At 42.8% G+C, this 25,088-nt stretch overlaps 1 protein-coding gene and 1 long non-coding RNA gene across 2 annotated transcripts in view; one reads left to right on the top strand and one right to left on the bottom strand.

Moving 5' to 3' along the window:
- The window catches only part of LOC139621558 (uncharacterized), a 292,521-nt gene that overhangs the window by 142,319 nt on the left and 125,114 nt on the right, over nucleotides 1–25,088 (bottom strand). The gene's annotated exons all lie outside the window — the stretch shown is intronic.
- LOC139621552 (SH3 domain and tetratricopeptide repeat-containing protein 1) lies at nucleotides 1,328–18,509 on the top strand. Its single transcript, XM_071478158.1, has 19 exons — nucleotides 1,328–1,475; nucleotides 2,809–2,862; nucleotides 4,733–4,863; nucleotides 5,080–5,185; nucleotides 5,338–5,478; nucleotides 5,741–5,939; nucleotides 6,057–6,133; nucleotides 7,023–7,218; nucleotides 7,660–7,790; nucleotides 8,958–8,996; nucleotides 9,085–10,446; nucleotides 11,914–12,054; nucleotides 12,144–12,365; nucleotides 12,449–12,629; nucleotides 12,713–12,863; nucleotides 12,979–13,101; nucleotides 13,200–13,350; nucleotides 15,605–15,801; nucleotides 17,392–18,509. Exons 1-19 carry the CDS (start codon nucleotides 1,472–1,474, stop codon nucleotides 17,653–17,655), a joined length of 3,870 nt encoding a protein of 1,289 aa, XP_071334259.1. The 5' UTR covers nucleotides 1,328–1,471; the 3' UTR covers nucleotides 17,656–18,509.

The following is a 25,088-nucleotide window of genomic DNA, read 5'->3' as shown; positions in this document are numbered from 1 at the left end:
TTTGGAGCCTCTCTGGCTTGACAGAGGAACCGAGCGGAGGAAGGGAAATGCTGAGTGATTTCCTGGGATGTTTGAAAACACACATACACACAGTCTGGATTAGACACTGGCACCACAGCCAAACACAGTGAAACACAAAGTTTAGGACACAGAGTGGTTCGGTCACAGAGGAGCTTTATTTGTTCAGTGAGTGATTATTAACCTGAAAACTGTGCACTTGTATTTTGAGGAAAGAACTTTTCAGAGCTGAATCCCACACAGCGAAAAGAATTATGACTTGATCTGATGCTTAAAAACACAGTCTGAACTGTCAGAGCAGGAGGAAGAGGCAGAAACCATACCATACTGATCAGGGTTTAGGTCCCTGTCAGGAAAGCGCTCAGGTCAAGTGAAGTAGAGAAACACAGGAAACTGGGTGATTGAAATTTCAAATTAATAGTCATGTTAAGCTTGTAATTTTATCTGTGGTAAATTTTTGCCATGACATTTACACACGTTACATAAGGTGGCAGCTAAGACACATAAATGCTGAGGTCAAATAAAAATTATAGACGAACACATTCAAATAAAAATACTGACTCCTGCCTGGAACAACCCCCGATGAAGTGACACAAAAGTCAACAATACACTAGATAAAAGATGATTAATAAAGACTGAAGCTTGAAAAGGTCACCAGCTTCATAAAGCAATAAATCATGAAAATACAATAAATAAACAAAAGCATGAATTAATACTCATATCAGTTAAATAAATATAAATAATAAAATGAATGAATCATATAGAATATATACACAAATAGACCAAAATAAAATAAATAGAGAAATTCATGTTGACATTGAAAATGTTTTCCATTTTATCTTCTTCTTCTTTAGTTTGATATTTGTGCTTTAAGCTTCATAATAATGTTTTGAAAATGTAGTATTATTTTTTGTATTCTGATTTTTTCTGTTTTAATAATTATTATAAAACAACAAATAACTCTATGAACAGACTAATTACATTAAATTACTGAGCCCATATTTATTCAAGTAGGTTACTGCAGATAGGCTAAAACAAACTATATTTAGTTTATTTTTTAAGTTTGAAGTTTATTCAAATATACTAAAACAATCTCCTCAAAAAATAAGATGCAAACAAGTGAATTTTATTTTTTCTCAGTCTCCATATTTATTCATGTGGAGGACGACAGTGTGCTGTGTACAGCAGTGAAACGTGTGCAGACCATTTCCCCCCCGGGTCAGCTGAGGCCAAGGTTTTAGTCAACATGACATTTATTTTGAAAAGAAGCAGCAGCGCAGTTTCCGCGGACAGCTTGACAACTCGGACTGTGCACTGGAGACGCAACTTTTGGATGGTTGTACAGGTCACCTGAGCCCGGTCGGACCGCGACACCGGGAGCCACGGGTACCGGAGAGAGCCCTCCACTGACGGCCGGCGGCACCGGGGAGAGGAAGACGGCAGAACCGGCAGAATGGGTATCGGTGCTAATATTCTTACAACGGTCCAACAGTACGGGACAAGTCACATGGTTAATCTGATGGGGGTCCAGTGGAGGTTACGGATAATGGAACAGCTGATGGCAGGAAATCAATCAATCAATCAATCAATCAATCAATCAATCAATCAATCAATCACAACGCTGATAATTATTCTTTTGGAAAATACTGAACATCAGCTGATGCCAGGTGGGAGGGGCTGTTTCTGGATCGGAGGGGGGGTGGCAAGACAGAAATGAACTGGGGGGTTTTATTAGTTAAAATTATATTTGGTTTATAAAATAATCCGCTGTGATGAGATCAAACTACCACCACGAGGGTTCCCCTCACAAAATCTTACATTTTATTATAAAATATCTTAAATATGTTAGATAGCTAAGTAGGTAAAAACCCTTTGATGATTACAAAATAACCCTTAATTACCCCTTAATTTCTATCCTAAAATGGATTTTTAGTTAAGGTGTTTCAATCTTAATATCTTTATAGATTAAGGCCTCGAACATTTAATTTAGTTTAAATGTTTAATATTTCAATTTTTTCAAACCACTCAGTCAAAACCTTTCAACTGTTTTTAAAACTGGTTTATTTTATCATTTACTTTTTTGTTGTTCCTCCTCATTTCTATCTTGTCTTGTAAAGCACGTTGTAATTGAAAGGTGCTCTATAAATAAAGCTTATTATATTATTGGCCACTAGCATAAACTGTGCAGATGATCCATTGAACTACATTAATATACCACAATCCATTGCTTTATGCATTAATTAAGCCCTTAAAATTACACTACAAAATACTTAAATTACATTATTTTTACACTTATCATAAGTGTAGGGTTAAGTAGAGTCCTGAGGTCAGTCCTGAACACCACCACAGTCTGATCGGAGCAGCAGAGCAGTGGTCGGGGGAGCAGGGTCTTTTTCGTGGACACCTCTGTGTTTGTAAGAGAAACAAACGCTGCTTCCTCTCTCAGTCCGTCCTGCTGGGTCAGAGGTCAAACCTACAACTTTCCTGTCACTTCACTGAACCAGTGTCAGGGCTGGATGAGAGTTTTTGTCTGGTGTCAGATGAAAAGCACGACTGAGCGTGTTTGTTTCAGGAACCTGAGGAGTCCAGCTGCCCCTGACTGACCACCCCCTGGCACTGCTGTACATGTCGTGGATGTTCCTCGGTGGTTTACTGTGTGATTCCTGAATGTGAAAGAAATGCAGATGCAGACGGTCCAGCCACACAAGCTCTGATCAGCCACAGTGCTGACGTGTGTGGGACTCCAGCCGTGCTCTGTGATGTTTTTAACAGTGTGTGGTTTCTGCACAGATGCTGCCAGTGTGAAGGGAACTCTGTCAACATGTGAGGAGAACGTCCCAGCAGGTAACTGCAGTCTGATCTCATGAGTGAGGCACAGATTTAAGAGTAGCTGAGGTTACACCACGCTGGTTTCTGCCACTGATGACAGGTCTGTCATTCTCGTTCCACTTACTCACCACTATAAACCAACAGAGTTCTGGTCTTATGCCACTGGGAACTGGCACCTGTGTCCCACTTTTTGCCGGCAGCCATCAGTGTATGTACGGCTGGTATTTCAGGCTCCAATGTTGGACGACATTAGAGGAAAGCTCAGTCTAATAATTGGACAGGAAGTTCATTTTTCAGTACATGTCACTGTAGTCTGTATTTGATATTTATGTTCAAGAGGAAACAAAGCAAATTTACCATGATGCACTGCTGTCAGCGGCTCTGTCGGCGAGTCATGCGAGCAAACACATGACCTGTAAAACAGAGGCAGAGGAAAATCATGTGACAGAATTGAAAGTGGTTTATACCTTGAACCTGTGAGTTAGTGTGAAGTCACTCATTAATCTGAGAGTCAGCCCCGGTGTCATCACTGACTCAGGTTGCTGCATCGCTTTACAGCACAGCAGCAGGGTGGAGTTCAATCATGGGTGTGAGTTGGTCTCATTGTTTAAATCTAACAGTAACATCTACAACCAGTGGTCACAGTGAAGATGGTCACATTGTGAACTATTAACTATATTACATCAGGCTCATAATGTGAAACACTTCAGATCAACTGATAAGATTGCGCCCCTAAGGCAGCAGGTGCTCCTGTGTTTTGTTGACCCATCCATCCACCCCAGCCTCCTCCATGGACGTTGTTGCTCTCTATATGAAGGTTGCTGGGGCTGTAATGCTCCTGCAGAACAACTCATGGCTGAAAAACAGTCCACAATGTTTTTCAGGTTAAGAAGAATGATTTAATCTGTATTTTATTCACGATTAATCCTGTCCTAAAAAGTCTCTTTACTCTTCTCCTGTGTTTTATTTGAAGTGTTGATATGATTGAGGCTCTGTGTCTCTCCTCTGATTGGCCGACTGTTTTCCAATTGATCCAATAAAAATAAAGCAGATTTCAGGTAAACACTGGACTGAGGCTTTGATACTTTCACAGTATTAATATAGAACCTAGACCTGCTTTATAATCACAAACACATGGACATCCACCTTTAGACTGGATGGACCTTTAAGTATCAGTCAAAAACAGAATCAGAATTCAGCTCTGCCTGTTCTCTGACTGTTCTCTGGTTTCAGCTCTGACTGTTCTCTGACTGTTCTCTGACTGTTCTCTGACTGCTCTCTGACTGTTCTCTGGTTTCAGCTCTGGCTGTTCTCTGACTGTTCTCTGGTTTCAGCTCTGACTGTTCTCTGACTGTTCTCTGACTGTTCTCTGACTACTCTCTGACTGTTCTCTGGTTTCAGCTCTGACTGTTCTCTGACTGTTCTCTGCTTTCAGCTCTGGCTGTTCTCTGACTGTTCTCTGGTTTCAGCTCTGACTGTTCTCTGACTGTTCTCTGACTGTTCTCTGACTGTTCTCTGGTTTCAGCTCTGACTGTTCTCTGACTGTTCTCTGACTGTTCTCTGACTACTCTCTGACTGTTCTCTGGTTTCAGCTCTGACTGTTCTCTGACTGTTCTCTGCTTTCAGCTCTGGCTGTTCTCTGACTGTTCTCTGGTTTCAGCTCTGACTGTTCTCTGACTGTTCTCTGACTGTTCTCTGACTACTCTCTGACTGTTCTCTGGTTTCAGCTCTGACTGTTCTCTGACTACTCTCTGCTTTCAGCTCTGGCTGTTCTCTGACTGTTCTCTGGTTTCAGCTCTGACTGTTCTCTGACTGTTCTCTGACTGTTCTCTGCTTTCAGCTCTGACTGTTCTCTGACTGTTCTCTGACTGTTCTCTGCTTTCAGCTCTGCCTGTGTTGCTGGATGTGGTCAAAGGTCCTCATCGTCTTCCTGCAGACGACCAGTTAAAGGAAATGTTGAGGGGGAAACTGCGCATGCTGCAGGTTGACAGCACCAAGGTCGACGCTCTCTTCATGGTACAACTCATAACACCAACGCACGCACACACACACACACACACACACACACACACACACACACACACACAAATATCTTGCCTCCATGTAAATGATTCTAGGTCTAATAATTGTTTGCAAAAGCTGAATTAATAGATAAATATTTCTTCTGAGAAATGTCCTGCACATAAGAATGTATCATGCAGCACTGTCTGTGTCTCACTCTTTTCTCTGTAGGAGTTGTCTGCTCATGTCGTCTCCATCAACAGTGAAGAAAAAGTCATTTTTGTAAGATTCAAAACATTTGAGGAGATATGGAAGTTCACCACATATTACACAATAGGTATGTTTATGATAAAACATAAAAACAACTGTCTGTGACATGCAGCTGTTTTGTACTATTGACAGTAAACTAATTATTATAGTAATAATTATTGCATCATATCACAGATGTAAAATATGATCATCACATCGGCTCCTCCTGCTCTCTTCCAGGTTTCCTGGGTCAGTGTATGGAGAGTTTGTTGTTAGACCAGACGTTCTGGCTCAGTCCTCCGGAGGACGACGTTGCTATTGAAGTTTCCATTCAGGAGGAAACGCTCAGCCTCATCTACAAACGCATCCTCATGCAGGAGGGTAGGTGATGAAATCAGCCTCTGACTCAGAAGACGAGGAGTCTGCTGCGAGGCCGTGCTGGGCAGAGGAAGAACGAGTGTAAAAGTGTAAATGCAGACAGCTAAAGTGACAGCGTCTGACAGAGGCAGAGAAAGATCGTAGAAAATATAATATTCAATATGTGTGTGCTGTTCAGGAAGAAGGAGGAGGGAAAGAGAAACAAAGGCTTATAGACAATTTAGAATCAGTACTGAGAAACGATAACTTCACTGTCTGTCCGTAGGTTCACTGTTTGCTAGTTGCAGTGCCAACCAGATGTTTGACAGCTCCACCTCTGGCGGAGACCTGTACCTGGAGCAGGGAGACATAGCCCAGTTTGAGCCTCCCTTCCTGGGCTCGGGCTGGACTGTGCTGTGTCTAGCTGATGGAGCTCGGGGCACCGCACCGAAACCTGCTCTGGAGCCAGTTATTCCTTTTCATCAGTGAGTCAGCTGTACACTCAGAGCTGTGTGGACTCGATACAGCCTCATATGAGTAACACCGACCGCTCTCACTGCTCTCTGATGACACAGTGATGGGAGGTTCTGCTCTGTTCACAGGTGGTTTCTGAAATCCTGTGCTGAGAGCATTTTAGTTGGAGATGGGAAACCGGCCTGTGACTTCCCTCTGCAGTTTGGTAAGAACAGTAAATCTATGGAGGGTAGTTTCACACAGAAACTAGTATCACCACCTCGTGGTCGTCTCTCTCCTCCACTCACACTAGTTTCAGATCACATCCCTGTTCATCCAGAGTCAGATCAAATATGAACCATTTGTGTGAAATTTTATCATTATTGCTGTGTGAAGTCTTGAGTCACGGCTAAAAAGGGTTTTGTGAGGTCACACTGCCCTTGACCTTTGACCTGTAACCACCAAACTCTAATCAGTTCATCCCTGAGTCCAAGTGAATCTTTGTGGCAAATTTGAAGAAGTTCCCTCAAGGCGTTACTGAGCTACGATCACAAAGCCAAAACTGTATTTTGTGAAGTCACAGTGACCTTGACCTTTGACCTTTGACCACCAAAATATATTCAGTTTGTCCTTGAGTTCAAGTGAATGTTTGTGCAAAATTTGAAGGGACTCCCCTCAGGAGTTCTCCAGATACTGTGTTTACGAGGCCAAAATCATGTTTTGTGAGGTCACTGTGACCTTGACCATGACATTTGACCTTTCATCACCAAAATCTAATCAGTTCATTCTTACGTCCAGGTGAACATTTTGCCAAATTTGAAGAAATTCCTTCAAGATATTGTGTCCATGAGAATTAGACAGACATATAAACCAGAAACAATGTGCTAATTTCAGAAACTGTGAACTTAAACATTCCTTATATTCATGTTCACAATCAAGTGTTGACACATTAACTGAAACTACTGTCGCACTAACTGTCATTTAACCAGGAATGACATGTGTCACCAGCAGATTTCAGCAGGGAACATACAAATACTTTAGTTCTCAATGATGATGATGTGTGCAGTGTTTACTACAGAGAATTAAACCCTTCATGTTCACTCTGCTCCGTTCAGCCAGGGGAACCTGTCTGGCCGCAGAGGAGTATGATGCTGACGGTCCGGATGAGCTGAGTGTGGCACCAGGTGATCGCATCATCATCATGGGACTTCTGGTGTCTTGTTGTGATTGGTTCACAGGCAGGAAGGAGGCGACAGGAGAAGTGGGTCTGGTCAAGACAAGCCTAGTGAGACCGTCCACTGACACTTACGAGTGGGTGTATCACCAATATTAATTACATGTCATCTATTATATATTATATAAAACACACAAGTTGTGTAATAAGAGACGGTAGTGAAACCTTTGGAATCATCTGTACTTAGGTAAATTTGTCAGAAAATATGATCTGATCTTCATCTAAGTTACAGAAACGAACAAACACAATCTATTTGAACCAATAACACACACACGTCATTGTGTAGCTCTGGTCAAACATTCAGTGTAGGTTGGAAACAGTGTGTGTGAGCCCTGAGATAACAGCTGCCTGGAGTCAGGAGTCATCAGAGCTGGAGTCCAGTCAGTGAAACCAGACCAACCAGAAGATCCAGATCAGAGTTTATGACGAATTGACGCAGACGACCGGGTGATTCCAAAGGCCTCACGTGTTCTTCTTGTCACTGGATTTAACAGAACTGGATGTTGTTCTCTTCTCAGCTCAGCTGATATTTTTTTGGAAGAGGAGGACGCGACGTTCTTCAGTCTGCAGGAGAGCAAAGTCATAGAGGAGACAACAGCTTTACTGAAGCAGAGATCTCAGGATGATACTGGACAGAACTACAAACTGGGTAAGAGAGGCTGCAGAGTTTCAATCAGCAAGTTTTCTCTTTCTATGACAGATACAGGCAAAATTCATGGTAAATATTGAATGTACTTTATAGTTAATAAACCTGCATTTCGGCTGCTTTTTAAAATCAAGATTCAATTTCACATTTTCCAGAACAAAACAGGAATAAAATGTGATTCTCTGCAGCAGTCGTACCTAAGACTGATGAGGGGGAAAAAATCGAACAAGTTATTCAAACAATGACACGTGACTGTACAACAACACTAAGACTCGGCCACGGCGCCTGCTCTGTGAGACTGTGCAACAGTGCTAACATGCTGGTGTTCAGCAGGTACATCTTAGTTTAGCGTGATAGCATTGAGTTAGCATTAACGCTGAGTCTTGCTGAGGCTGAGGGGTCATAAGCTCTGCAGGTATTTGGTCATAAACCAAAGGATTATAGAAATTTAAAATTTAAACGGAAATTGTCTCTAGATAAAAAGTCTGAATTTTGACAGATCTGTCCCAAACCAGCCCACCCCCCCCCTTCAGCAGCCTCTAATGAGTTCACATCAGCAGAGACAGGGAGGACAGAAACTTCAGTCAGTTTTTTCATTTCAGGACTATAAATTATTACATTATTATAGATATACAGTGTTTTACTTATAATGACTTAGCTTTTCTAAAACACTAAAAAAATTAATACGTTCTTATCCATTTTTTTTGCAGCGTAATAAAAAAGAACCATTAAGAATAATCAATAAATAATCATTAGGATTTATTGAATGTCACTGACTCCCTATAAACTATTGCTTCGTTGTAACAACGTGAGGCTGCATCTGCTTTCTGTGCGAGCGCACGTCAAAACTCAAACTGGACTTTTTAGATTGCATTTCAGTTTTTATTTGCCACTGTGGTGTAGTGACAAACTCCCACTAATGCAGCTCCTCCTATTTGATTAATACAGACCTCTGATCAGTCTGAACATGGACTCACTCAAGTTGTGTTTGATGAAGTGCAGTTGATGCCTGAGACTCATGGGAGACGCTCTGTAATGTGTCGGACGGTTCATGAAGTCAACATTTGCTTAAAGTGCAGTTGGATTTGAAGTAAATTGTTGCTTATTCGTCAGCTTTAATTAGCAGTTTTTAAGATGTTATCTCGTTCACTTTTTCTTGTTCAATCTCAGATGTTATCAGCTGCCAGGACTCAGAGAAGAACCCATCAGGTAAGTGTTTCTGTCCAGATGTCACATAAACAAGTTTTTATTTGTCTCCTCTTTATTTCAGCTTCACTTGTTCCTTTTTCCTCTGCAGTTGGCTCTTTGAGTGAAGCTGAGACTCAGCAGACTGACCTGAAGACGAGCATTCAGAGGATTCTTCATCCAGGAAGAGAGTCAGCAGCAGATTCCACAGTGACCGTGAACGGGGCTCTGGAGGACTCGGTCATGCCTGCAGAGGCTGAAGACCCGAGTCCTCCCTGTTTCACTGTTCACCCGATTGTAGAAGGAAACAACAACACTCAGAGCTTCCTCCCCCTCTTCTCTTTTCTGGAGGGACAGGACTACAAAGCAGAGTTTGGCGTCCTGTACAGACTCAGCTCTGAGCTCCTCACCTCCACCACCTTCTCTGGTCACTCGGACGAGGATCAGCTGATTGCCTTCCTGGGTGTTGCCAGGGAAACAGCCAGGAAGAAGCGACTCTTCTGGTCACAGACCCGTTTGTGCTTCCTGTTGGGTAAGCTCTGCGCCGGGAGGTCAAAGTTCAGCCAGGCTCGGGTTTACCTCGAGGAGGCCCTCAGTGTTCCACGAGAGGGCTTCAGGGACCTCAAGCTGTTGTCCAGCATCTACTCCAACCTGGCCACCATCTACCTGCTGCAGAAAAACACGGAGAGTTTCTTTGCTGTGACTCAACGACTTGTTGCCTTGATCCTGGGAATCCCAGACTGTCTGCAGAGCTTAGAGGACAACTCTGCTCTCAAATACTTCCTCAAGAAAGCTGTTCTCTCTCACAACAAAATGGCAGAGGCCCGGGCTTGTTTCCTGTTGGCAAAGCACCACTGGACTTGCTCTGATGGGGCTCAAGCTGTCCCTTATCTTGAGAGACTACTTGTTCTTTGTGCCGAAGCTCAAAGAACATGGAGCATCTCTCCTAGTCATGGATACCTGACCCTGGGGAGGCTCTACAGTCAACTCTGCCTCCCCTGCCTCAGCGTCAGTTCAGCCAGAAGAGCTTGTCTGCAGCCGTCCACCAAGCTGAGCGACTGTCTTCACAGCATGGGTCTAGTTCTGGACAACGTCCACAAGCTGAATGGGATCGCGGAGCAGGAGGCCTCCAACCCACCTCAGGTGGCTCCATTTTTACACCAGGCTCTCTCTTTTACCCAGGTCCAGGGAGGAGGACTGAACCGGCACCGTGTTTTAATCCATCAGCTGACTGTTTGTCTCTGCCAGCTCCTCTTCAAGCACAGGATGGTCGCACACGCTATCAAACAGATGCACCTCCTCATCAGCAACACTCCACCTTCACAGGAAGTCCCCATCCCTGTGCCAGAGAGAAACAGCGCCCTCATCTGGCTGGCATGGCTCCACATTGACGACAACCAGCCTAGTGTTGCTCTGGACATCCTGGACTCGGTCCTGTCCTCCATGCCAGAGCACTGCACAACCCCTCAGGAAGGTCAGTGGGTTCCTGTGGTTCCATCTTACACCAAGATGAACCTCAGAATTATTAACCATCAGCTGTACCTTGTCGTATGTGGAGACAGTTTTGAAGGTCCAATCAGTGGAGCTTACACACTTGTTCATATCAACATGAGCACAGGCTCATAATGTCTGCCCTGCTTGTCCTGTAGTCCTTCAGAGCCTCAGAAATGAACGCTAACGCCGAGGGCAGTGAAGGACGGTCAGGAACAGACGAACAAATCACAACAACACAGGCACAAAGTTACCATAGTTACCATCCATGTTGGTGTCGCTGCTGCCATGAACTCGGCAGTAACAATATAGTGAACTTTATGTAGCTCAGGTTGTCAGATACTGTTGGTAAGAACAAGTTTTAGTTCAGGGTTCAGTCAAAATGATCTCCTCTCACCACTTCTCCTCCACCTGGAAGGAAAACCTCATGAGGTCCAGGAAAGATGTGAAAGATAATTTATAACTGACTGCAAAACTTTATTTATAACACATGGATGATAAATCCTCCTTTAACCACAAACACAAAATGAACAGGACTGAAATGTTGAAATTAGAAAACATGAAAGGATTATATAAATAGAAAGACTTTAAACTTTAAAATAATGATTTAAAAAAATAAGGAACTGAGCAGGGGCCAGAATAAATTACCAACTATATATTCTTCTATATCTTAGCATTTTGTCGTGGTAAAACTACAATGGGGCATCATTTTAAATGTTGCTGCAGCAAGGAATTGTGGGACGGCATTTTGTCCTCTGCTTTCATAAAGGAAGAGCTGGTGTTTCTTATGCTAAAGGAGATAAGATAGGAAGCACTGAAGCTCCTTTCCTTGACCAGCTCTGATCACGGCTCAGTGGCACCAAACCCTGCAACAAATAGTTGTTTTTATAGTACATGTCTTGTCTCTGTGTAGATTAATGAGACAAGATACAACATGTGAATCAGTGGACTTTAGAGGCGTTGCCACCAGCAACTAATTTCCTCTGCTTCCAGTCTTTATGCTAAGCTAGTGTAACATGAGGGTTCAGTGTGTGCTGGTGTCGATCACTTTGATAAAACAAACACCAGTTTACTCCACACTTCACCTGCTTCATAACAACACTTAGACTGAGATAAACAAGAGGAAAACCACAGGGATGGATTCAGGAGGTTATTACAATGGCTTTTAACGATACAGGTGTAAATACTGAAACTAAATAATAATTGTGTAAACATAAATATGTAAATAGTTAACTGTAAACATGAAAGTGTAATTAACTGTATAAACACTGTTCATATGAATGAACATCATGACCAGGTCCTGACTCCAGCTCTGTGTTGTAGAGTCTGGTGTCAGTGCTGCTCCTGTGTAATGTGAACCTGCTGTGTGGTTGTCCGCAGTGTGAGTTCAGTGTGAAAACTGTCTGTGTGATGAATGTTACTCAATAAATGTGTGTAATTGCATGTGAAGGTGTGGTCCTCAACATGCGTGGCGTGGCGCTCCGGTGTATGGGCGACCTCCAGAGGGCGGCAGAGAGCTACCAGGCTGCTGTCGACATCTGCCAGGAGTATGAGGACCTGCCAAACTGGGCTGTGGCTCAGGCTAACCTCGGTAAGACCACGCAGGCTTCATGACAGGTGGTTGTCCCAGTGGGACGTCAATCCTGTGAGGTGACAGTGTCCTTCCTCATCCTCACGAAGGGCTGCTGTGTCTGAAGGCCGGAGCTAAAGGGCTGGCGCAGAGGCACCTGACAGAGGCTGTGCAGCTATTCTCAGAGCTGGACGCCGAAGGTCATGAGGCGAACTTCATCTCTGTGCTGCTGAGGCTGGGGCAGCTCTATGTGACGCAGCAGCAGCTGCACTATGGGAAAGGATGCTACGAGTGGGCTCTGCTGCTGGCCATCAACGCCAACCTGCTGGACTGTAGGTGTATACGTCACCGGACATCTGTCCTGTTTTATGTTCTCTTTTTCAGTGATCTGAAACTGACTGTTGCTCGTTGCCAGGTCAGCTCACTGCAACCAGGGACCTGTGTCGTCTGTACGGGTGTGAGAGTCCAGACCAGGCCCAGTGCATCATCTACAGCCAGCACCAGGTCCAGCTGCTGAGGCGCACAGAAGACAGAGGACAGGAGGGGGACGCACTGGAGGCCGTCAGCCAGCTCTACCTCACTCTGGGCACAGAGAGGTGTGTGTGTGTCTTATTGGCTCCTGTGGATTTGCTGGTAGTATTAGTTCAGAGCAGTAATCTTAGTTTGTGAACGCTCTAAGGGCATACAGGGCAGCTCTCGACTACACCAAGAGCAGTCTGGGTATTTTCATCGATCTGGGCTGCAGGGAGAAGGAGGCGTACGGCTGGCTGCAGGCCGGGAAGATCTACCACCTGCTGGGCCAGACGGAGCTGGTGGACCTTTACGTGCAGGTCTGAGAACAGCTTTTATTTCTGTGGCTCATCTGCTGCCTTTGACAGTTAAACTAAAACTCAGAGTGTAATGTTTCAGAATAAAAGCCCGTGTCTGTGTTGCTGTCACTGTCAGGTCGCTCAGGACATCGCTCTGAGCACCGGAGACACCAGGTTCATCCTGAAGCTGCTGGAAGCTGCAGGAGACATTTTCTTCAACAGCTGCCAGGACAGAGACAAAGCCATCACCTTCTACAGGGTATCAGCTCAACCAAACTACCATCTCTAACACCACAGAAACAAGAGTGAAGTTAGTGACGTGTGTGTGTGTGTGTGTGTGTGTGTGTGTGTGTGTAGGACCGAGCTCTGCCCATCGCTGTGAAGAGCAGCAGCGTTCCCACCAGGCTGAGGCTGTGTAATAAACTGACGGAGGTGATGCTGAGTCTGCAGCTGTACGGTGAAGCTGTTGAGTTTGCTCATACCGCTCTGGACATCAGCATCACTCAGGGTACGAGGAAACATCTCTGCTGCTTCATCACGGTCATCTATGACTACTTTCTATTTAAAGCACAATATGTGTCCAATCATGTTGCACAACATCCTGTGTTTGTGTTGCCATCACTAACTGCTTTTCACAGCTCAGCCCTGATTAAGGACCTTTATAAGTGGCTTCATGGTCCCGGATCAGGTCTAGGGTTTAACAACTTCCAGAATACAAACGTTTCAGGGGAGGATGGGAGGATGTTTAAAATACCCACCGACAGACAGTGTGGGAGGTGTGACCTTCAGAGAAAAAATGATGTGATGCAAAGAAAACACAAAGTCAGAGGCTCAGCGCTACCTCTGGTGGCTGGAAGCTTCATTACAATAACACAGAATCAAACCTGAGCCGCACTGACAGAGACCAACCATCCAGTGACTGTGATTCTACCGACAGATTTTATGAGCCAGAGTTCATTGATACATCCTCACGGCAACAGCCGCCTGTGAGCTGGAGAAGTCTGGAGGCCTCAGGTCCTCAGGACCCAGTAGAGCAGGGTCCCCACATATGAGCGGCAGAGGCTATAAGTTGTGTCAACACACAGACAGGTGACAGATTAATGGAAAACACCACACACAGTGTCTGAGTCAGGTGTTGTTCCAGGGCAGCTTCACTGCTCCTTGTCACATCTGTCAAAACTGTCAACAGATTGTATCAATTCAAATACAAGAAAAGCTCCATCTCAATATTGCTAAGGCTAAAATGCTAATGTTACTGACAAACACCTGTTGACCGAAGATAAAGTGACACAGCTGATTTTTTTAGCTGCTCGTTCTGAGCCAGACGGTGAACCTCACTGTAAAAGTAGGAGCCTGTTTGCTTTTATACTTTGGTGGCAGAGAAGGAGGTGACACACCTCATGTGTGGGGGTTATATACTCTCTGCTCATTGGCTTGCAGTCCTGGGGGGCCCTGGACCCTCTTGATGAGTTCTTGATGAAGAGTAGGGGAGGGGGGTTAAAGGGTCACAGTGTCGCTAAATCCTTAAAGTTTCTAATGTGGAGGAGCTAAAACACCTAAATCCACTGAGAGTCCAGGACAGTGACGTTTACAGGAATCAACAAGGTGCTGATGATTTAGCTGTTTACAGAGCAGGAGTTTGTCTCGTTAGTGGAAAATGTAAAAGGTTCAGCTGCTGGGAGCATGAACGTGCCCTGAGAAAAATAAAACATTGGATCAAATTTTAAAAATTGAAGCAGTCGATCACAAATGATCTGACGCTGACTCAATGTAAAGTCAGTTCATCCTGTATTTTTTAACTCCACATTCACCAAATATTTCAAATCATCCTAAATTAATAGTTTACTTTATCAGCTTAATGTAAATAATCCAGTCAGTCTAACCCAACCAACTGCATGCTAACCATTTTAATGTTGTAGCAAACTGATTATTTTAAGTTCTTCAAAATAAAGAATAATAGTTGTCACTATTTGAAATGTTGCCCACCCCGGCCCGGTGGGTGTCAGGGTGGGGTGTGTAAATCCTGCAGCTGTGTCTGATAACAAGGAGACCAACAACTTCAGCTTGGGTTCAACTCATGTGCAGGATTTATTCTTTGTGGGGTCATAGGTTCCTCACAGGCGCTGTCCACCATCTACTGTCCTGTTCAGGTATTTCACCAACAAAGCAACAGACAGAATACAATGAAATCAGCACTTAATCACTACTTAAGACATAATAACTAAAAACATATAGTGGTGTCTCTTTTTAAGCACATTAACTTATTCCACTGCTTATTTTAGTCATGAACTGTACCCATAACATAAATCAAATTTCCATAAATACATTTGAATCAACGACAACTCACAACACTTTACTTTAGAACATGTTCGTATTTATTGTCTCATAAACTGATAACGTCGCACATCTGTTGCACATCTGTTTAAGATGAATGGTCTCCTTCAGCTTCAGACCAGAGAGACAAAAACTGTTGATCAGAACAAATCCTGGTGCTGCTGCACAGAACATCCAGTATCCACAGTAATGCTGCTGGGGATGTTGGTGCTTTTTCAGATTCAGAGGTTTTAGACCTACGATCAGCTGAACACGTGGTCTATTGGCTGCCCCACCACAGTCTGTGATGTGTACTAACAGTGTATGTCTATAGCTAAAGTCAACCGTTAGAAGTCTTCCTGTGGGAACCATAAATGTCAGGATGAAATTTGAGGATGCTCAGGTGATTAACTGTCACCTGCTGCCTTTGTGTTTGCTTTGCCGTGCAGGGGAGTGTCTGAATGAGCGGGTGGCCTACCACCGCCTGGCCTTTCTGTACCACCGTCTGGAGCAGTTTGAACTTGCTGAGCACTACTACCTGAAGACGCTGACCCTGTGTCCGACACCTCTGCAGTTTGATGAGGAGACGCTGTACTACGTCAGGGTCTACCAGACACTGGGGGACATCATATTCTACGACCTGAAGGTGAGGGATCAGATCAGGTCAGGTGTGACTTTTCTATATTTCAGATCACTGAAACCATGTGAGTTTACTCCTAACTAACACAATGTGCCACACACAGAGGCCTTTTCTCATCAACCTACATTGTTTTGTGAGATAAAGTCCCAAATATCTTGATAATATCAGCTGAAAATCATCTCTCTTGAGGTTCTTCATGTTCAGCCTTGTCTCCTTGCTGATATCTGACAGTTCTTCCTTCTTATTTGGAGCTCTATAAGATGTTATAGCTTCTTTCCACCAGGAACTAAATTTAGTTCCTCAGTCATGGTTCCTAGTCCCCAAAAAGTTCCTGGTCTGGGGTTTGTACTTTCTGATGGACGAGGAACTGTCCAGGAGCTTTAGTGCAGAGCTGAACACAAAGTGTAGAACTGAACACAAGCAGTTTCATTCACACAGTAAGAAAGAAAGAAAGAAAGAAAGAGCACTCCTGTGATAACTCCTGTGGTAACTGTGTGTGAAAGACTTGAATCTTTGTCAATTTAAAGTGTAAAAAATATAATAAATACAACACATTTGTCTGAGCTACATGTTGCAGCTTGCTAGCCTGGTAGCCTGTTAGCCTGTTAGCCTGTTAGCCAGTCCAAAGGTCACTTTGGTTTTGTCTGTACCCCACACTCCTGCAGTACGAGTCATTCGGTCCCTTTACAACCAAAGTGAGAGCTGTGTCCGTATTCTCTGTGATTGTTGGACTCGCCAAGGTTGCCCCTTGTCTCCAGTCCTGTTTGTGATGTCTCTGGGTCTTGTCCATGAGTGAGGGTAAGATAGAGCAGGAGATCGACAGGTGGATCAGTGGGAGGGAAGAGAGATCCCCCAGGAGGAGCTGGACAGCATCGTTGGACAGAGGGAGGTGTGGAATTACCTGTGTAGCCAAAGTGGAAGAAAATGGATGGATGGACTTTGGTTTTGTTCAGAGTTCAGCCTGAAGACAGTTTACACACACGAGTGAATGAGAGAATTATTATATTTTCAAACGGATTGGATCAGCTTCTCCTTTGTCTCTTTATGTCCCACTGAGGTCACTCATGCTCCATCACATGCTCAGATTTTTTGTGCCCAATAGTAAAAACAACAAATCACTGTCAGAGAAACATGTGACTGTCGCTCAGCTGTTGTTTCAGAACCCCTGACAGAGCTGTTTGTTGTGTAGGTGCATCTGGTTCAGTTCTAACGGTCGTCACCTCAGTGTTGACCTCTTCTCTCTCCTGACCCACCAGAACAGCAGCCTCTCTGTGTGTCACAAATTAAACACTGGTCGGGACTTGTTGGTTTCACATGAGCATCTTTGCACTCATGCACATTACAAACTCTAAAACTGCAGTAGCATATACATTTATATATATATATGTATATATATATATAAATATCAATATAAATAAAATATCTTAAATATAAATAAATCAAGATGCTACCACAGCCTCACTCAGCTCCCATATTAATGTCTTTGTCTCCATTAAATTATGTAAAGTCTCTCCTGTATTTGTATTGACACAACAGTCAATAATATGACCAAATATAATTTTATACGGACCGTCCATTTTGCTGTTATCTCTCCAGGACCCATTCGATGCTGCAGGGTACTACCACCTGGCTCTGGCTGCAGCCATGGACCTGGGCAACAAGAGGTCTCAGTTGCAGCTGTGCACGCGCCTCGCCACCATCTACCACAACTTCCTCATAGACCGGGAGCTGTCGCTCTTCTTTTACCAGAAGGCGAGAGGCTTCGCTGCAGAGCTGAATGTGAGGAGGATCAATATCTCACCAGATCAGCTTCACAGCAGCATCTCTCAGGAAAAGGCCACTGGAAAATATTCTAACTGAATCAAACTCCAGGAGATGGATGAGTTGAATGTGTTATTTTATCTTTTTGGATTTTTCACTTTTTTTTAAGACCCTCTGTGGAGACGATGAAGATGACACTGCCCCTGATCTCCATTTTAATTATTGTACTTTATGCACAAGATTCAACATTAGTGTCCAATGAGGTCTTCATTAATCCACATAAATCAATAGGTAAACGTTAAAACTGAGCAGAAGTGAAACCTTCAGCTTATCATCTGTTATTTAGAAATAGTTCAGAAAGTGATGGATATTTAAGGTTCAAGTTCTACATGAGTTTTACATTTCTTATTTTATTCTCTGAAAAACCAAAAAAAAGGACATGTTAGGAAAGTAAGAATATACTTCTCCTCAAGTACACATGTTCATTAGCATGTAGACATATATACAACATAAAGAAAAAAGGTTTTTACCCATCATCCCACCCAACCATCACAAAACAAAAGGGATCTTATAAATGATAGAATATATTAACAGCCAAATAAAACACAATATGTGTATAAGCTTCATGATCTCAGTCTGGACACTAACAACAAAATTCAAACTGAAGTGAAACTGATTATTTTTCTTATCTCTAAAAAATATATAATAATAATGTTTTTCATTGACCTTGATCAGCTGGTACAGATTTTAATAGATGCATACAATGAGATTTTATGTATTCTGGTACTTAATCTACTACTGATACTCCAGGTAGTTTTAATCAGAGGCTCTCTGATCTCAGTAAACAGAGGGCAGCTCTGTTTTATATCTGTATGTACTGCAGAAGTCATAAACCAACACGTCAGCTTGTGGATGTTTGACTCAATCAATAAGAATAAATGAGATTAAAAATATAACAACTGAATTCATGTTAATTGAAGAACATTGATTTTTATTTTCAGTTTGAATGAATATAATTTGAGCTGCTACAGATTTAACTGATCAGTCATAAACAGAAGAACATCATCTGCATATTGTGACACATTTATGTGTTCTCATACTTGTAAAGTCTTACCTGGCAGCTTGTCCTTTCAGTTTTAGCTGGAGGAGCTATGACTAAAGCAGACAGTAAAAGGAAAAGAGACAGCCTAGTGTCATGAGCGTCAGACAACACTTCCTCATGTGGTCCAGTCAAACTAAACACTGTCATCTTCTTACTCCAGATGCGTTTTTCCTGCGTTTTCCCATGATTAACAGATGAAATAAGTTGGTGCTGGAGTTTTATTTGACAGGCTGCACTTAATTTACCTGACAGGCTTCAGGTGATGTGAATCGAAAAACACAATCTTTGATGAAACTCTTTACGTCACTGACATCTACAATAAACTCATGAAGTTAAAGTGGGGGTTCTGTGGTTAGAGCGTTCATTCTACACATAAACTCATCATGTTGTTCAACACTGGGATAAACGTGACCAAATAAATGATAAATCTACAGACTCTGAGTTCTCAGGATCTCAGTTTCCCCTCAGACTGAAGTGTTTGTTGAAGTAAAGAGTCTCTGGGTGTCTTTTACTCTCTCTGGTGTATTTAACAATAACTTTTCTCACTGTTTTTATTTGGTTTAACAGGACCAGACTTTAATGAAATTATGAGCCTCGTTAGAAACCACAGTCTGTTTCCCTCTAACCATGAATGTCTTGTTCATGTTGTCCTGTCTTCTTGTTGAAATGGAGTCTAGGCATTTGTTAACCCTTCATACGTAAACTTACATCCTAGTGTGTAAGGGACAAAATTCATATTCAGTTTAATCTATAACCTGATTATGATGAGCAGTAATGATGTAAAGAAAAACATTACCATGACTTTAACTCAGTAGTTAGCTTCACTCTTCACTACCCTGGAGCACAGAACCTGCAGAGGTTTTAATCAGCAGCTGTTGCCACTTAATGAAAGGTCAGAGGTCACCTTGAATATTTCTCCAGGTATCGGGCAGCGATGACGGTAAATAATTATTTAGTAAGACGTGATGACTTTCTACAGTAATATGAAGTGTAAGTGTAAGTCGTGTTGCACCTCCTCTATGTGAAGAAGGGTGGTTCTGGTCTTTTTGTTAGCAGTTGAGGAAATTGTTATGTTGTGTAAACCCTGGTTCTTTATTCTTAATTTGTTTTTCCTCATCCTCTGGTTCTACATCAGGGAACATAACATCAGGACTGAACTGGAACAACAACAGTGACAGGGTTTAATACGAGGGAAATGAAACAATGAAAGTATGAGTTTTTGAACATTTCTAATGTTTGTAAAGTTCAGTTCATTTGAAAACATTAAAAACTTTATGTATAATTTTATTCCTAATAATCCCAGAGGAAACGTGGTTCGTGCGCCTTCAGTGTCAGAGCAGTGACGTCTGTTTACACACTGTAAATGTGACTGATGTGAGCACAGCATGACCATACACTGCAGGTGTTTAATGAAGGTGTTTGTCAGACACTAAACATCATGTGCTGCTAATTCCCTCTGTTCCTGAGCTCCGGACTGAAAACAACACACACACCGTCCTAATGGTCTCTGAAAATCACTCATTTTTCTGCAGGTTGAATTTCTATAACTCAGTCAGTACTGCTGCCTGTGAAGAACAAGGAGCCACTGTGTCTGTCACGCACCGTACACTATCTGAACAACGACTGGTCTTATCAACAAGTCAAAGAGCTCTTTTTTTAAATTCTTTTTTTTCTTTTTCTTTTTTTTTATTGGTGAGAAAACATGATAAACGAAAAGTGACAGATGACATTATGATTATAAAACATAGTAGACAAAGAGATATTAGATGTGTGTGCAGGGTAGTATACAATAATAATACAGTGATGATGATAATAATAATGATACAGCACTTTTATTTCCACACATACAGTTTACTATCACACTCTCACACTGGTGAAACATTGGGGACAGTCTTTGTTCACTATCTTGATCAAGGACACTTGGACATGTGGACTGGAGGAGCCTGGAATCAAACCACAGACCCTCTGATCCACAGCTGCCTGAGTCACAGGTTCTACATTTTAAAGGGGAGCAGGAGCAGATGTGTTTCCATGGAAACATGTCACAGAATAATGCAGCACCAATGACACGCAGCTCCTTAATGATCCATACTGAGCTCAGATATTCACATGTGAAGCAGGACTTTATTGTCCTCGACTGACAACTTACCAAACTGTTTCCACTTATTCATCATGGCCATTCAAATGTGTCCAGCTGCTCAACCTCCAGACTGCTACAGTGTTATTGATATATCGTGAGGCTCAGAGAGAGTCAGACAAACGTGTCCTCATCCCTCTGTGACCCTCAGAGGTTTCCTGCTGAACAATGAGCCCTGTGTCTCCTCGAGTGACAGACTCCTTCAAATAAACACACCCACGACTGGGTGAGAAACATGTGTCGGTCAACACCGCTCTTGTCTGTTCAAACAAACCTGGACTGCCGCTGATCCGTGGAGTCCGCTTCCCCTCTGAGACCAGCAGCCCCTCAGAGGGAAGTGAGAGTTAAACACAGCCTGGTGTGTGTGTGTGTGTGTGTGTGTGTGTGTGTGTGTGTGTGTGTGTGTCAGGTGGGAGGACTCTGACTCCTCTTCATGTGAGAAGCAGCAGAAGACTGAACATTTTTGCAGAGTGAGGTCATTCTGGACTCAGGAGAAACTCCAGTTTTTAAAGCTGACTCCTGATCATTGTTCCTGAGGTTGTGATACATTCTTTTTTTTTTTTTAACTTTACTGTTGATGCTTTGGATCACCTGAGAGGACAGGCTCTGTGCCAGACTCAGCATGCTTCTGATTGGCCAGCTCACCCATCATCACACCTGTTTCAGTCATTACCTCTGGTCTCCACAGATGTTCACCGATCAACCACAAGCTGAGTTCCACCTTTTCCCTCTGTTAAACGCACTTTGGGTAAAGGTGACAGCTCGTGGGACGTCCCGTGTGTGTGTGTGTGTGTGTGTGTGTGTGTGTGTGTGCTCATGTAAACATACAGACTTACAGGACATACTGTGAGAGCTATATGTGGTACTAACAGTGTTGGAAGTCTTCCCCCTCCTCCTGCAGAGTGCTGACATTAAAAGCTCTGTGTCATGTGACCTCCTGACTCTGGTTTCCACAGAATAAAACACAGAGGCTGTGAAAAGAGTTGAATTCTTCTTCTTCTGCAGAGATCTTCTAGAACGGCCTGAGCCACTTGAGGTTATAAATAAGTAGTGATGTTTTAGGTCCGGTAGAGATTCTACGGTGGCCCTGAGAGCTCAATGCACTGCAACTTCAGAATTACACAATTATAATTACAACAATCACAATCAGAGAACATCTTCATCAGGTCAACATGTGCTGAAAATACACACAACACCACAAACTACAACCTACAGTGGCCCAGACAGGTCAACACAAATACAAAAACAACAACACAGATTATTATTGCTGGCAGTTGTGTGGACATTTTTTTTTCCACTCTCAGTTTAGGGAATTATTTTTTTTCTGTCTGCCCAAAAAATAACTAAACTCCATAAACCGAGAGTTGATCCAGTGACTGGTGGGAGTCAAACTGTAGACTCACTGCTGAGAAAACAGCATGAGTCCTAACCACTCAGCTACTAGGACACTGCAGTTTGAGATGTTTCTGAAATGTTATTGCTTGATAACTGATTAATGTGATGATGTGATTGTCACTGATGAGCAATGTTTTTCAATGTACATTTTCACATTTATGTACTTTTGTCACTTTTTCGTTTTCATATTTATTGTTACAGTGACAGTATTGACGGGCTGCTGCTCACTTAATTTGCATTTGTGTTTGTGTTGACCTGTCTGGGCCATCATGGTTGTATCTAGTGGTGTTGTCTGTATTTGCAGAACATGATGTTTTCTACTTGCATGCCTCTTCTTAAGTTGCAGAGTATTGAGCTCTCAGGGCCACGGTAGATTCCTTCCTCAAGGCTCCATTCTGGGACCTCTGCTGTTCAGCCTTTCTATGCTGGGAAACATCTTCAGAGAACATGGGAGCTATATTTGATCGCTATGCTGATGGTACTCAACTGTACATCTCTCTACATCAGGGCTCAGCAAGTAAGTTTGGCCTCAGGCCATTTTTTTCCTAACCCATTACATGTTGGGCCAGAACACAATCAAAGGCTAATTTTAAGAAACTGATTGATAAAAATGCAACTTAAATTAACTTATCTGTGTGGCCACATATGTTTGACTGATTCATTGAACTGGTGTTATTTTTTCATATCACATCAGATGTCCACCATTTCAGAGGTCTATCTAGCAAGCGACAGAACCTTTGGTACTTCCTGTCAGCACTTTTCATGATAAAAGCTAAAAGCTTGTTTTAATTATAGAATTGCAGAAAAAAAGTATATTCTTTTTGCTTTTATTTTGTAGACAAAATTGCTAAAGAGGAAGTGATTCTGTGGGTAACTGTTACTGCTATGACAGAGATCTAATGTAGAACCAGGCGCTGTGCACTACTCCTGATGTGACACAGTTGTGTCTGTCATTCACTCTCAACGTGGATAAAAGTATAATCAGTATCTTCAGGTGGGAGGAGATTCTCTGTTTCGACATGTGTCAAATGTGTTGTAAGGTTAAAAAAAATCTGATTATCAAATATCTGGCAGGCCAGATACTATTGCTGGTGGGCCAGTTTTGGCCCGCGGGCCACCAGTTGCCGACCACTGCTCTACAGCCTCATTGATAAACTGGTTCAGTGCATTGATCAAATCAGCCTGTTGTCTCACTGTTCTGCCGCTGAACAAAGAAAGACGGAGGTTTTAATTATCAGTGCAAAGAGATACTGAGCTCTAACCTGAAACTTCTCTCAGAAGATGCTAAACCGGTCAAAAAGAAATATCTCAGTGTGGTTCTAGACAATGACTTGAATTTTGAATCCACATCAGTTGTCACAAATGATTTTCTCACCTGAACTTTAGAAATATTTTTTAAGTTCAGCCTCTTCTCACCCAGATACTGAGACTAGTGCTGCTCTTATCTTATCACCAGCAGGTTAGACCACCGTGATGTTCTCTTCTCTGGTCAATAAATAAGATGAAGACCATTCAGAAGGCAGCAGCACATCTGCTGACCTGACACCTGTCACCTGTCCTAAAGTGTCTGAATGTCAGATGATTTTAAGGTAAACTCCGGCCAGACAGCTCAGCTCAGAGACTGAGGACAAGGAAACAAGGAGGCAGCAACAGGCTGCTTACTACAATTAAAATTACTTTAAAGACTTCGCTTTCTTGTAAACCTGTTTATCTGTTCATTCTGTCTTATTTCAATGATTTTACCGCATCGGCTACATTTTTGTTCATGTTCAAGTGTGTTTTTATTGATTAGCACCTTATGTTGCAGTCTTTGCACGAAAGGCTCTACATAAATCAAGCTTGATTTGATTTGATTTGATTTGATTTGATTTGATTTGATTTGATTTGATTTGATTTGATTTGATTTGATTTGATTTGATTTGATTTGATTTGATTTGATTTGATGTTTGAAGCAGACTGATGTCTTCAATCAGCATCACAGTCTTCAGTCGTAGACTCATTCAGCCTGTTTACATGGAGAAACATCCTCACTGGGTTGCTAGGTATCATCATGTGCTCCATGCTGAACAAGAGAGGAGGAGATGAGGAGGAAAATATCTGAGAGCGTCTCAGAGCAGCTTCATGTTCCTGTGAGCACAGCTGCTGATCTTGTGAAGAAGGTTCAGGGCTGTGGGAGCTGTAGCTTCTCTGCACGAGGGAGGAAAACTGAGCAGGCACAGGCTCACAGATCCAGGTCCATCAGTGTCTGGTGGCTCCATACATCATTGCCTGAATGAACCCCCACTTTTAACAGAGCAACATGAAGAAGAAACGCTTCAGGGACAAAGTTCTGTGGACAGAAACAGAGTCAGAGTCAGAGCTGTTTTGTTCCCAGAGGAAAATATGAAGTATTGGTCCTCTCCGAGAAACACGGGGGAGGCTGTGGGATCATCGTCTTTTTCAATATTTGTTTTCTGGAGAAAAAAATTGAGACTGAGATATGTTGAGATAATGTGAAGCTAAAATGTGTTGCCCACCACAGCTGCTCTGTTTCCGCCTCATGCAGGGAGCCGACCACCACAAGTCTCTGGAATGAGGGAGCGGGGCTGCACGGTCTGCTCGGCTTAAATTGCCCTTACAAGGGGACAGTAATGAAAGCATGTCCTCATCCCCTCAGTCTGCAGCGAAGAATGAATGACTTCATGTTTTGGAAATAAAGAGAAAAAGCAGCTGAACCCACCACAGAGACAGAGACACTTCAGCCGCTGCATTTATTCAACTGTGTCTGCAGGTTTTGATTAATCTCATTAATAATTACAGATTAATGATTAATTAGAGATATTGATTATATAATTATGCAGTTATAATCTGTAACTTGTCCACCTTAAAACATCTAAATAGTTATAGATTGTGGCCAGA

The sequence above is a fragment of the Trachinotus anak genome, unplaced genomic scaffold, assembly GCF_046630095.1.
Source record: "Trachinotus anak isolate AG129_WGS33_773 ecotype Australia unplaced genomic scaffold, CSIRO_AGI_Tana_v1 ptg000005l, whole genome shotgun sequence".
Taxonomy (NCBI): Eukaryota; Metazoa; Chordata; class Actinopteri; order Carangiformes; family Carangidae; genus Trachinotus; species Trachinotus anak.
This window is presented reverse-complemented; position numbering and strand designations above follow the sequence as displayed.